The sequence below is a fragment of the Oxyura jamaicensis genome, chromosome 3 (assembly GCF_011077185.1).
Source record: "Oxyura jamaicensis isolate SHBP4307 breed ruddy duck chromosome 3, BPBGC_Ojam_1.0, whole genome shotgun sequence".
NCBI lineage: Eukaryota > Metazoa > Chordata > Aves > Anseriformes > Anatidae > Oxyura > Oxyura jamaicensis.
In genome coordinates, this window is record NC_048895.1 from 20,465,643 (window position 1) to 20,478,458 (window position 12,816).

Consider the following 12,816-nt stretch of genomic DNA (forward strand, 5'->3'; position numbering starts at 1 on the left):
CAATTCTTTTTTCTCAAGTTAGGGTTGAGGTTCATTCCAATATATCTAAAGGCGTATACTCACTATCTGTTGAAAAGAAAAGATGCTTCAAGTAGTTTTGAATGAACATGTTATCACTGTTTCCTTCCAGTAGTTTTGTTAAAATTCACACAACTTTATGAAATGTCTGTGTGAATGCAAATGTAGCAAGGCAGCCTAAAATGGTAACCACTTCCGTGTTCTGATTTTCATCTCTGTAGGTTTGGAGGATTCTGCTCATGTGTTTGAAAAAGGTGGAAAGATTTTCAGTGCAACTCTTGGTCTAGTAGATATTGTGAAAGGAACGAATTCCTATTACAAACTGCAGCTCCTAGAGGATGACAGAGAGAGCAGGTGAGTTTAGCTTTCCCTGTAAATGTCTTTGTTTACTTTTTTCCAGTAAGTACTGGATTTTTTGTTTCTAAAAACAAGGAATGGGTAAAATGTTTTTCTGAGGATCTGCAAACATCCAGGGGAGGTCTCTGCTCTGTATGGAGACATTTCTTTGTGGTGGTGACAAAACCTAAGTTGGGAAGTAATAAAGGTTGCTGAATTGTATCTGGAAGCATTCATTCTTGGATCCTGGGATAAGTGAGGCTCATACAATAGGAATCTTCTCAGGTCTAGGTTAACTGACCTATAGGAGGACTGTGCTGCTCTGTGACTGGCTGCCCTTCAAAATACAGAAGGAGAAGGCTCCTCTGTTTTAACATTGAAGACCCTACATGTGAAGTCTGCAATGTTGGAGAGTATGGGAGAGATTCCTAACTTCTGTCTTCTAATTGCAGAGCTGTAATTCTGGGAAACAAAACCAGATTCTGCCTATTCCACCACAGCACCACCACAGCACCACAAAACCAGATTCAGCCTATTCCACTCAATATTCCTGAATTGAGTGTACTGAGGCTTAGCAAAATGCATTGAAATGGTCAGGGGATGATAATGCATTTAGCTTTCCAGTCTAATCAGGCATGTGGCAGAGCTGTCCAGTGGCTGTATTTCTGACAGCAAATAAAGAAGTGGAGAGGGTTCTTTAAAATGGAACTATGCCCACAAGCATGCAAGGGATGCACAGAAATCTAGAGGAGCTAGTAGCTGTCAGCCACAACCCTGGTTCATCTCTGGATTTGTACTCTACCTTGATCATTGTAAGCTTTTCTTGCTAGCTCCTGTATTTGGAGTTTTTACCTGGATCTGTGATTTGGTACATGGAAGGATCTCTGCACCTGTGTTTTGTACTTGACAAATTGGAATATTTGCTTGATTGTATCCCTGTAAATAATACATAAGCTTACACAAGTTGGTGTCAATAATGCAAACAAATACTTGAATTGCTTCTTAGAGAAATTGGAATCTGAATTCTAGGAGTTCGAGGCCTAGGCTTAAAAGTGCATGGTGTTTGTTTTTCAAATATACCCCAGGAGTCTGAAGATGTGTATTTACGAAGCATTGACTGAAGTGGTGATAGCCTTTTTTTTTCCTTCTCCTGTGCATGCATTTGTCTTCAGGGATGTATGTCTGTTATGTAATAAACACAGTAGGTGTTCATTACACCAGACGTGCTCTGTGGTGGCTCTTCTGTTCCTCTCCTGCAGAATGTCTCCCCTTAACTTAATGGTACAGAAATGGCTGATTCACAGTTGCATGGTTGTTGCAGAATCAGTTTTAATTGTACTGAGATCTAGAGTCAGAGATCTTAAATCTGTTTTGTTTTTTTCTCATGTTTCACTTCTCTAGGTACTGGGTGTTTAGATCCTGGGGTCGTGTGGGCACTGTAATTGGGAGTAACAAGCTGGAGCAGATGCCATCAAAAGAAGATGCTGTTGAACACTTCCTTAACTTGTATGAAGAGAAAACCGGCAATTCTTGGCATTCAAAGAACTTCACTAAATATCCAAAAAAATTCTACCCACTGGAAATAGATTATGGACAGGTAACTCTGAAACGTCCCTATGCCAGCTGGAGCATTGCTCAGCTGCTGTCCTGTAACGTTCTCTTCTGTGCTCCCTGTTGGATCATTTACACTTTAAGCGCAGATGTTTTTGTTGCACGGGTTATTAATAAAAGCATAGGGAGACCACTGGGAGGACAAATATATGCCTCTGTATGTACTGTTATGGGTATGTTTAAAATATATATATATTCATAGTGTTGTGCGAAAAAGTGTCCAGTCAGGGGAATGTTGAGATTCTTACTGCTTGGTCAGTTCATTTTGTTAGTAAAGTAACTAGTGCCTTTTCTTTCCACTAGAGGAATAGAGCTGTAGATCAAATGAGAGCAGCCACGTGTGTAAAGATTAAAATAGATGTGTTGGTAAACTAGTCTGTTTTCCATTGTCAAGACTGAAGTTTGTTTAGCAATTATTCTTGTTTACTCTTTGTAATTTTACAGATTTTAGTTTGAAATTAAATGAGCAGTCAGTTCACATACTCCCTTGTCTGAAAACAACATTTTCATTTACTTAAATAGATACTTCTCATCTGTATTCTACATCCAAAATCCTCCCAAATGGTGAAGTAACTCTTATGCAGCACGCTGCCTAGTGCAGATACTGATCAGACTGAGAGAAATCACTCGTTGTCAGTAGGATTTGGCTATTTAGACAGCTAACCAAAATAAGAATTCTATTTCTCCTGCCCACTGGGGTTTGTGTCCTTATTTAAGGATTTAGACATAACTTAAACTATTTTCAGATGACATAGTTGAATGCTGCTTAATAGCTATAAAGACATCAGAGGACGTGTTTTCAAGATGCCATGTTTTTTTTATGGCTGCATTACCAGATGACTTCTCTCAGTATGAAGCATGCAGTGCTTAGCTTTATTTCCGGAAATTTGAATATTGCAGCAATGAAGTGTCTGTTACACTGCAATGTACAGTGACACCGAGGCATCTGGCAGATGCTTTATTGGTGAAATGCTCTATCCATGAAAGTACCTGGATGGTATTGTGGCTAATTGATGATTCCTGTACTCCTTATGACAGTTTTTATTATAAGAACTTAGCAAAACTAATTATTACCTCTATTTTGTCATAAAACAATGAAGTAAACATTCTTTTTTTTCCATATCAAGGTCTTTATGTAGCAGAAAGCTTCCAGAAAAAGTAAATGCCTCTTCCTTGGTGTAACCCAGAGAGGCACACAGAGTTCAGTTCCTTAATTCTACAATTCTACCTTTCACAATTCTCCCCCATGAAATAAGGTCTGCTAAGTTATTAAATAGGTGGATTTTTGAAGCCACTTTGCTCCAGAATGTTAGAGCGGTGTCCCACACTCCCTATAAATTTCAGTCTAAGTATAGCATGCATATACTAAATTGAGTTTCATTTGTTACCATGGCAGCCAGTATATCACCTCTATCCTTTGAGACTTTGCTATTTCTGATACTATTTCTTCTTCCCAGGATGAAGAAGCCGTCAAGAAACTCACAGTGGGTGCCGGAACTAAATCAAAACTTGCTAAGCCAATCCAAGACCTTATTAAGATGATCTTTGATGTGGAGAGCATGAAGAAAGCAATGGTGGAATTTGAGGTGACCATACACATTCATGTTTTTCATTTCTAACTTTCCTTTTTCTACTTACATTGCACTTACACAGCCAGAAGCAAGTTCTTTGCAACCCAAGGTGCATCGTGCTTGCTGGAAGTAAGTGTCAGTTTTAGATCAGATCAACCTTAAAAGAAGGGCAAAAGTCTGACCAGAATTTGCCAAGCACTGGAAGTAGTAACTTAGTTTTGATGAGCACAGCTTTTAAAACATAGGTGTATTCTTTGTTCTAAGGGGTAAACCAGATTTTTGGGCAATGCTGCCACTAATTTAGCATGCAAATGAGCATGCAGCTCAGACTTGAGAAGTGTTGCCAGTTGATACAAGCATTAATAAATTGCCTTGTCAAAGTCCAGATCCTCTTTTGAACTGGGCCAAACTCTAGGGTTTTTCGTTGCTTTATTTCTCACTTGTTCTAATGATACCCTTTTTTCTTCCATACTTTGTGATCTGTTACCCTCAGTGCACCTGGCAGTATTAATCTCAAATGTGTCCCCAAGACATGATCAGTTTTGAAGCCTTTCTTCTCTTTCTACAGCCCATCTTGACTTTTCTTAGTACCTGACTGTATGTAGGCATAGCTGCAACTAGAAGTAAAAGTATCTCCTTAAAAATCTCCATTTTAAAAAAAAATCACCATGAGGCTTTCAAACTAGTCTCTGTGTTTTAGAAGAGCCTTCTGAGGTTCAGCTTACAGAGAAGATTTTCATACAGCTGGGTTTCCTAGCTTTAGAGGGAGTCAATAGTGTAAAGCTTATCCATATAGTACATGGTTTCATAGGATCTTCTGTCTTTGAGCTGAATTTTAAACCCATCAGATAAAGTAAATGCTCGTTTGACCTGCAGGGTCTATAGTGAGGGCTGTTAAGAGTCCAGAGGGTATGTGTATGACTTTTGTAAACAACTCCATTGGAGTCAACTTTTGTTACGTGCTTTTGTATTCAGACAGTCCTTAATTATGCAAGAATTTAATGCAAATGTGAAACTCTCCCAGGATCCATCAATACAAAAGCAACAGCAACATGTGAAATAAATCAATAGCCAAGACATCACTTCTGTTTCTTTTTTTGTTTTTCAACAATGAATATGAAATACCTTGTAACCTCTTCACGTCTGACTCTGTTGCAATGGTTTCAGTGTCGTGAAATCCTTGTTTTAATTGTTTAAATCTCCATCAGATTGACCTGCAGAAGATGCCACTGGGAAAACTGAGCAAGCGACAGATCCAGAGTGCATACTCCATCCTTAATGAGGTTCAGCAGGTGAGCATGAAAGAGACGTTAGAGCAAGGGAATTGTTCTGAGTTTGGAGTGGGGTGAATGCTGAGGGGTGTGTATGAGTGTGTGTGATTTTTCCTATTCCATAACTTAAAAGACAATGGAAAGAGGCTTCATTTATCTTAAAATAAAAAGGAGAGGGGAAAGCCTTTTTGTCGAAAGTGAGATTATTAGTGATTTAGGAAAGATCTGAGCTGTTTCTAGGTGAAGATGTAGTTTCCATGGGTAACTAGTTAGTTCTCTTCACTACTGTAAACATTTAGGTAGTACTTGTATCTTCCTAGCTTTTCTAGCACAAAATGCTGGCTGAGACACTTGATATTGACATAAATGACAGTTGAGCAAATGAAACTGGTGTCTTGGTCTAGCATTGAGCTGGCATTTTCACCCCAGAGGAGTCTGACTATGAGAATAAATGTCTGGTTGACTCAGAGAAGAATATTTATACATCAAGACCTGGACCATTCAAAGAATCACTGCACATTACTTCCTGAACAGCTCGCATAAGCGTATCAGCATACCCCCTTTTTCTTTTTTGTCATGGACTCCTTGGGAAAGCATAGATACAAGAAGTTATTTCACTTGTTAGAGTACCTAGCTGAGCATGTGGATGCATACCTTCCATATCTAGAAGGCTTTATTTTGCTTTCCAGAAAACATAGTCCCCATTTGATTTTTCTTATACCAGAAGTTCTGTATATTTCTAGGTAGGTACAGCGACTAACTACATGCAGAACAGTTACATACAATTGCCCCTTTTACTCCTGTGGGAGTTCAGCATTAACACAGTTTGTATTGCTGCTTCTATTTATTAGTTCTCAAGTATCTCATGTATGTCTGTTGCTATGGAGCCTTATTCTGCCATGCTTGATAATTTTCTTTAATGCTTGTTTTCTTGTGTAGGCAGTTTCTGACAATGGTTCTGAATCCCAGATCTTGGATCTCTCCAACCGCTTCTATACTCTGATACCTCATGACTTTGGGATGAAGAAACCACCTCTCCTAAATAACTTAGAGTACATTCAGGTAATGATGAGAAACAGTACGTTATTTGCAGGCAATAAATCTAATGCTAAACATCTAACACAAACTTTGTGAGGTTTGAAGACTTGTTTTAACCTCACGAAAGCATGAGGTTAAGCTTGTGTTTTTTTCAAAATACCTCTTTTGTTTATGTGCACATATATATAATCTGCGTATTTATACACACAACTATAAGGTATCAGAATATGTTATATATTATAATCCTTTTATATGTGTGTGCAAATATACATAAATATATTTTCATATTTGTACGTAAAAGGCAGCCTTGTTAGGTGCCAGTGCCTGGCATGTGCTTCACATATATTTTTATAATTTGGGGTATTACAGAGTTATTCTGAACATTGCAAGGGCACAAGTAAAAATATATATATATATATATCTTTAAATTATTCAGGCTAAAGTGCAGATGTTGGACAACTTGCTTGATATTGAGGTTGCTTACAGCCTTCTAAGAGGTGGAAATGAAGATGGAGATAAAGACCCAATTGACATCAACTACGAAAAGCTCCGAACTGATATTAAGGTAAAGGAAAAGACTGACCAGGAATGCAACCTCTCACATCTTGTTGGTCTGGAGTGCGACAGATCAAGTAAACTTTAAGTGGACAGATGTATTGGCATGGGTTCAGTAAGGGCCACTGTGATGGTTAAGGGACTAGAGCATGTGTTGCACAAAGTGATACTACAAGAGCTTAGGATTTTTAGCCTGCAGGAAAGAAGGTTCGGTGGGTATCTTATCGGTGCATATACATAACAGGTTGTGGAAGGGAGTAGAAAAGACAGGTATCCACTGACAGGACGAGAGGTAATGGGAACAAATTGAAATACAGGAAATTCCACTTAAACTTTTTTTTTTTTACTGCAAAAGTGGTTAAACACCAGAAAAGGTTGCCCAGAGAGGCTCTTGAGGCTCCATCCTTGGAGATCTTCAAAGCGTAACTGCAATCAGCCCTTGGCAACCTGCTATAGCTGACCCTGCTTTGAGCGGGGCTATTGGAAATCATGTAGACTTCCAGAGCTGCCTTCCCACTTCAGCTGTCAGACATTCTCTGGTTAAGTGCTCTCTATCTGCGTATCTTCTCTAGCTGGGGGGGGGGAAACATAAATGATGGAGAGGTAGCTTAAGCTGGGGAGTTGCAAGCGTAGAGTGGATCTTCTCATCTTATAAGAAGCCTACTAATTTATATTCTAAAGAAACTTCTCATTTGCCTCATTTCAGGTTGTTGACAAAGATTCAGAGGAAGCCAAGATTATTAAACAATATGTGAAAAATACTCATGCGGCTACTCACAATGCATATGACCTCAAAGTCGTGGATGTAAGTGTGGCAATACTGGGTTTTTAGTTTGTGAAGATTGGCATACACAAGTCTGCCAACTTGTCTGTGGTTTCTCTTTATTTTTGAGTACCTTACCTTGTTTCCCTTCTTGAAGGCATAGTTTGATAGACTAATTGGTATTTAATAGAATAGCAAAAGTTTAGGCAGAGGTAAGTCTAAGCTTACTGAGGTGCTTCTATTTCCTTTTAATTTGCTTCATAAAAGAATAATCATCTTCTGAAACTAAGCCTTAGATCCATAAATGATTTTTCAGAAAACTGTGGTCTCAGGAAAATGTAGAAGGTAGGCTGGAGAAATAATTAATAATGCATACTGTGTGATCAAAGCTGCTACTTTTGGTAATGTGACATAGCAAGCTGCAAATACTGACAGCTGTGTAGAACATTTTTCATAGCTGATTGATGTATATTCCAGATTGGGCCATTTTTTTAATCTGATTACTTGCATGCAGATAATGGTTTATTGACTTGGTTTTTCTTTTTCTCTTATCCCATTTTGAATTGAAGATCTTCAGGATTGAGCGTGAAGGAGAGAGTCAGCGCTACAAGCCCTTTAAGCAGCTTCATAACCGCCAGCTGCTGTGGCATGGTTCCCGCACTACCAACTTCGCTGGTATCCTCTCACAGGGTCTCCGGATAGCTCCCCCTGAAGCTCCTGTGGTATGTTAAACTTAGATCCCTTCTCTGGCTGCCTCCCAGAGATGGTGACTGTCAGAGAAAACCTAAGTAGGAGAATTTCTGCGTGAAGTTCCCAATGTAATCTCTGAGCATGAAGAACAATATTGGGTGTCCAGAGTAGGTCACTGTACAGTGTCTACAAGAGCTAGAGCTCTCCTGGGAGCCCAGCCAGGTGGATTCAATGCTGCCTTTATTAATGTTTCAATTTTTTATTCCCCCTCCTTTGTTGTTTGCAGACTGGCTACATGTTTGGGAAAGGCATCTATTTTGCAGACATGGTATCCAAGAGTGCTAACTACTGTCACACATCTCAAGCTGATCCCATAGGGTTAATACTACTGGGAGAAGTTGCGCTTGGAAACATGTAAGTAACTGATTAAAAGCATTTCCTAAACATACTTAAGGTGTCATGATAGAAGTTAATGTTAAAATTGCAAGCCTCTTCAGTGTGAAAAAAGATCACTTTGTATTATTTTTTTCAGATAAAAACTTTTGGGAGGGGAAAGGGGGAATATGTTGCAAGTCTAGAATCTTGTCTTAAATGTCAGTACCATTAAAGTTTGACATTGAGACAGAGATGAAAGGCCTCTGAGTTTCAGAAGAGTAGAATTTAACTCTCAATACACTGAAGCTTAAAGTGTTGTCTTGTGGTTATTTTTTTCCACCAAGATAGTTGAAGATGAATGTAAAATGCCATTGTGTGTTCTTTGTGCTATCTAGGTATGAGCTAAAGAATGCTTCTCACATAACAAAATTGCCCAAGGGGAAACACAGTGTGAAGGGTAAGTATTAGCAGTTAGCAGCTGTCACTGGTAATCTGTTGTTGATGGCAAAGTCACCTTTTGGTTCTCTGCTTTGTGAAAAGAACTATAGGCATTTCGTAGCTGTACTTCCTTTAAGAGTTATCATAATGTTGCTTTATGATCACATCTGAGAATGTGAGTGTTCTGAGATGGGAGTTAGCACACTCTAAAACTGAAGTTAAAGGGCTGTCTGAAGTTCAGGAAGAGACTTTCACTTGATGAAACACAAGAAAAAGCAACGTGTCTTCTCCAACTTCTTACTTTCATAACAATAATATATACGTTAGTAGAAAGGTGAGAAGTTTGACAGATCAGAGGAATAATTGTTCAGCTTTCAAAGTGCTCTGGAAGCTTGGAATGGAAAGGCTAAGAATAAGAGTTCAGGTGGAACAGCTGTTCTCATTACATTTCTATCACCAAGAAGTAGCAGTATATTGCACTGAAAAAAAAGAAGACTGTTGTCTAATTCAAGCAGAAGAAATGGTAATCACGACTATCTTCTGTACAGTGATTGAAAAGAGGAGAACGGTTACATTCAGTAACAAGTGGATTTTCTCAAGCTATTTGTTTTTGAGAGGCTTAAAGTTAGTTTTCTAAAATTGAATTTAATTGGCACTGAGAAGAAGCTAAATCATATTATGTCAGATTAGGTTTGTAATGAAGAGTTTAAATAATAAAAAATGATTTGCTAAAATACTCTGGAAAATGTTACAATGTGCACATATTCATGCTAGGATATGAAAGCTGTAAGTGTAGTCTGATCCATTTTAATCATCTAATCTGTATGACCAAAGCTAACAGCAAAAAGTGTGCAATTTTCACTGTAAATACAGCAGAGTACAACTACCATAAATATGGTGATGCTGAGTTGAGTAAACAGACTATATCATTTGTGTTCTTTTTAAGATATTTCTGTTCCTGGTCAGCATTTGACCATATATGTGAAGTAATATTTGTCTGGCTGAGTTACTTCTTTATGCATGAAGTATGTGTTTGCCTTCAAGATTTCTAACTAAACCTTTTTCCCCTTCTAGGCTTGGGCAAAACTGCACCTGATCCCACAGCTACTACCAGCCTTGATGGTGTAGAGGTTCCCTTAGGGAATGGAATCTCAACAGGAATTAATGACACCTGTCTTCTATATAACGAGTATCCTTTGCTATCATGTTGGCTGCACATTGTGTATGTTGAGTTTAGCGGGATCTTGCTAGTGTCAGTCAGGAGTTTTTGCCATGGAGGGTTTTGTTTCTTCTAGATCTGCTTTTAGATCAGACTCTTTTTAAAGGCTGATTTTAGAGATGCCATGCTTAAATTGTCATCTTGCAAAAAAAAAAAATAAATAAAACAGTACACATAGCAATTAGCTGTTGCCTCAACAGGACTCTGTAGCTGAAGGTACTGGAGTGACCTAGGGATGCTGCCAAGTAGTACCTTGCCTGGAGACATGCCAGTACAAGAGAAGTGGAATTCAGCCTGTGGTTTCACATCACTCCAGTATGGCTTCTTCCTCAGGGAGGTCAGCTTGGCTAGGAGGAGATGGGGGAGCAGGCTGTGTGACTTGTAGTCTCTTATCACCCAGCTTCTCTTCTGTTTCCCACATTCTTTACAAATAGTACAGTAAACCTCAAAATGCCTATCAGAGAACATAGCCTTTAAGCCTCTTCCTAGTCAGAAGTATCCCCAAATCAATGTGTGTTCTACATTCACAAGAGGTCATGAGAGTAAGTCGTGTAGTCTCAGTGAAAAGACTGGCTAGTACTTGCTCACTGTCAGTGATACAAATAACTAATTTATACATCCTCTGGGCTATGTAGAAACTGAATTCTCCCTTGCTAAGTTTTTCTCTTACAAGCACTCTTGGCACCAGAACTCACAGCAGTACTGGCTTTATCTTGAATTTTCTTCAATACTTTATCTGTTCTGGTCAGATGATAGGAAAATGCAGTTAATAAGTAATTAAGATGACACAATGTGCATTTACTTCATTTTACCCTGTGTTCAGTTGGGATGCTTTTCATCTAAAGGTGGGATTGGAGGTAAGTTTCTGGACCTAAAGTGTTACAAAAAATAGGCAAGATGAACTTGAAACAGTCTTCTAAAAAAATACAATGGTACAGTGTGGTCACAAAACACTGTAAAGCTGTAGAGCTCTTCTCTGTGGAGATTTTTTTTTTGTGGGAAATGAAGAGGAGATTACCTTCCAGCACAAAGTCCTTAGTAATAGAACTACACATAACTTGAGGAATGTCAGGTATGTAACTGAAGATCTCATCTAGGCTATGTTCTTCCACTCTTTAAATAGGAGGAAAGCCATTGTATGTTATATCTACCTGACAGAAATAATGTTCAAGAACTACAGCTCTGTACCTAAGTCAGTAAACATGCCTGCCACTGAGGTTTCCTACTGCACTGTTATTGATTCTCCACGTGGCTGTTAATTGCCAGTTTCCAACTGTTGTATAAAAACACTTTTGGATTCAAAGAAAAGTAAAACTTAAATTCTGAGTTTAAGCTATTAGAACTGCTTAATCACACAGGCACGTTACAGTATGGTAACTCTAGTTCAAAGGTGGAGTTTGACTAGGTTTTGAGTTTCTCTGTGTTACTAATATCAATGGCTTGAATTGTTCCTTAACATTCTTCCTAGATACATTGTGTATGATGTTGCTCAGGTAAATCTGAAGTACCTGCTGAAACTGAAATTCAACTATAAGACATCACTCTGGTGAACAGTATTTAGAAGCCCTGTTAGAGTTCTACTGTAGTTACACTATAGCGTTGACTTCTGACATACTTAAACATTGACTTCTTTGTCAAGATACCAAGAGCTAAACTACAGAAGCGGTTACTAAATCCTATTTAGTACGACAGTTAGTGGAAGTTTTATATAAATGTTTGGCAACATGTGGACCTGAATTCTGATGAGAATGATTAGCTGGTTTTGTTTTATACCACTTCTAACTGTGGGGCTATCAAGTGTTTCTTTTAATTGAGCAAACAGAATTGACAAAAAATTAAAAAATAAACTCAATCTTGTGGTTTTTAGCCAGAGATGGGATATGGCAAAGAACTTGAAGATGTTTGTGATGTTTGTTCTGTTAAGGTTCCCACTTGATTACGATACCCTTTTTCAGTTTTCATTTTGAATAAATGATAAATGTGCATTTATTTTGAGGTAAAAAATAAAAGCTAATTTCATACTAACAGCTTTATGTTTCAAAACTTGCAAATTGTTTTGACTTTGAGTAATGATTTAAATGTATTTGCTGGAATGTTCTTGAAAATATAATTTCTCTGAAGATCAGCTGCCAAACATTAAAATTTGTAGTTGCATCTCAGGAAGTCACGGTGAAATGAAAATTTTCCACTGAGACTTCATCTGTCAACGGTTGGTGTGGTAAACATGGAAAATGAACTTGTAGCTGTTTGAATTTAGTATTGGCCCCAATAAACCTCTTTTAAATACCTACCTTCAATATGATGTAAGTTGGTTGTTATAGACTTAAGTCCTAAGGAAGCCTTAAGTTGGCTTTGGATGTAACAGGGCAAGCTTCACTTGTCATGACCTGAAATGAGGTATGGGTATACAATTTTTTGATTTGTCATTTAAGACTTAAATGTAATCTTGTCAATTCCTGAAAGAGAATGTGAGAACTGGTTCAGCTTACTCCAGGTAGAACTGTTTTCCTACAAACTCCCAGCTTGCAGTTCAGTTTGGGACCAGGGAGTTAAGGTAGATGCCTTTGATTTTCCCTCTATCACCTGTACTAGAGGTGGCTCAAAGTCCGTTCTTGCTCTAAGACTGTCCTGCCCTGAGCAATAGCTCTAAGTGTTTGTTATGCTACTGCAACAATGCAAGGAGTACTTTACAACATGCATGCATTACTCAGTTTTAATTGCAGCACAAGCAACTAGATCTCAGTCTCTAATCCTGCAGATACAGCAGTAAAAGATAGTGGGACAGGACTCTCTGAAGAGGAATTCAGGGTGCTTCTTCTGCTACCATCTTGTCCAAATGAAAGCAGACATGCTTTTTCCAGAAGCAGGTTCTGGTGCAATCTATATCCTTCTTAGACTTTTTGCTTAAATTGGCTTAATATATGTGGTGAG

At 38.4% G+C, this 12,816-nt stretch overlaps 1 protein-coding gene across 1 annotated transcript in view; it reads left to right on the plus strand.

The window, feature by feature from the left end:
• The window catches only part of PARP1 (poly(ADP-ribose) polymerase 1), a 29,294-nt gene extending 17,112 nt beyond the window's left edge, over positions 1-12,182 (plus strand). The window contains exons 12-23 of the mRNA XM_035321411.1: positions 240-372; positions 1,756-1,951; positions 3,423-3,551; positions 4,745-4,828; positions 5,747-5,869; positions 6,282-6,410; positions 7,107-7,205; positions 7,733-7,885; positions 8,140-8,267; positions 8,624-8,685; positions 9,741-9,855; positions 11,354-12,182. Coding sequence (XP_035177302.1) covers positions 240-372; positions 1,756-1,951; positions 3,423-3,551; positions 4,745-4,828; positions 5,747-5,869; positions 6,282-6,410; positions 7,107-7,205; positions 7,733-7,885; positions 8,140-8,267; positions 8,624-8,685; positions 9,741-9,855; positions 11,354-11,435 — 1,433 coding nt within the window. The 3' untranslated portion in view covers positions 11,436-12,182. The remainder of the gene's footprint in view (positions 1-239; positions 373-1,755; positions 1,952-3,422; positions 3,552-4,744; positions 4,829-5,746; positions 5,870-6,281; positions 6,411-7,106; positions 7,206-7,732; positions 7,886-8,139; positions 8,268-8,623; positions 8,686-9,740; positions 9,856-11,353) is intronic.
• Positions 12,183-12,816: the final 634 nt, after the last annotated feature.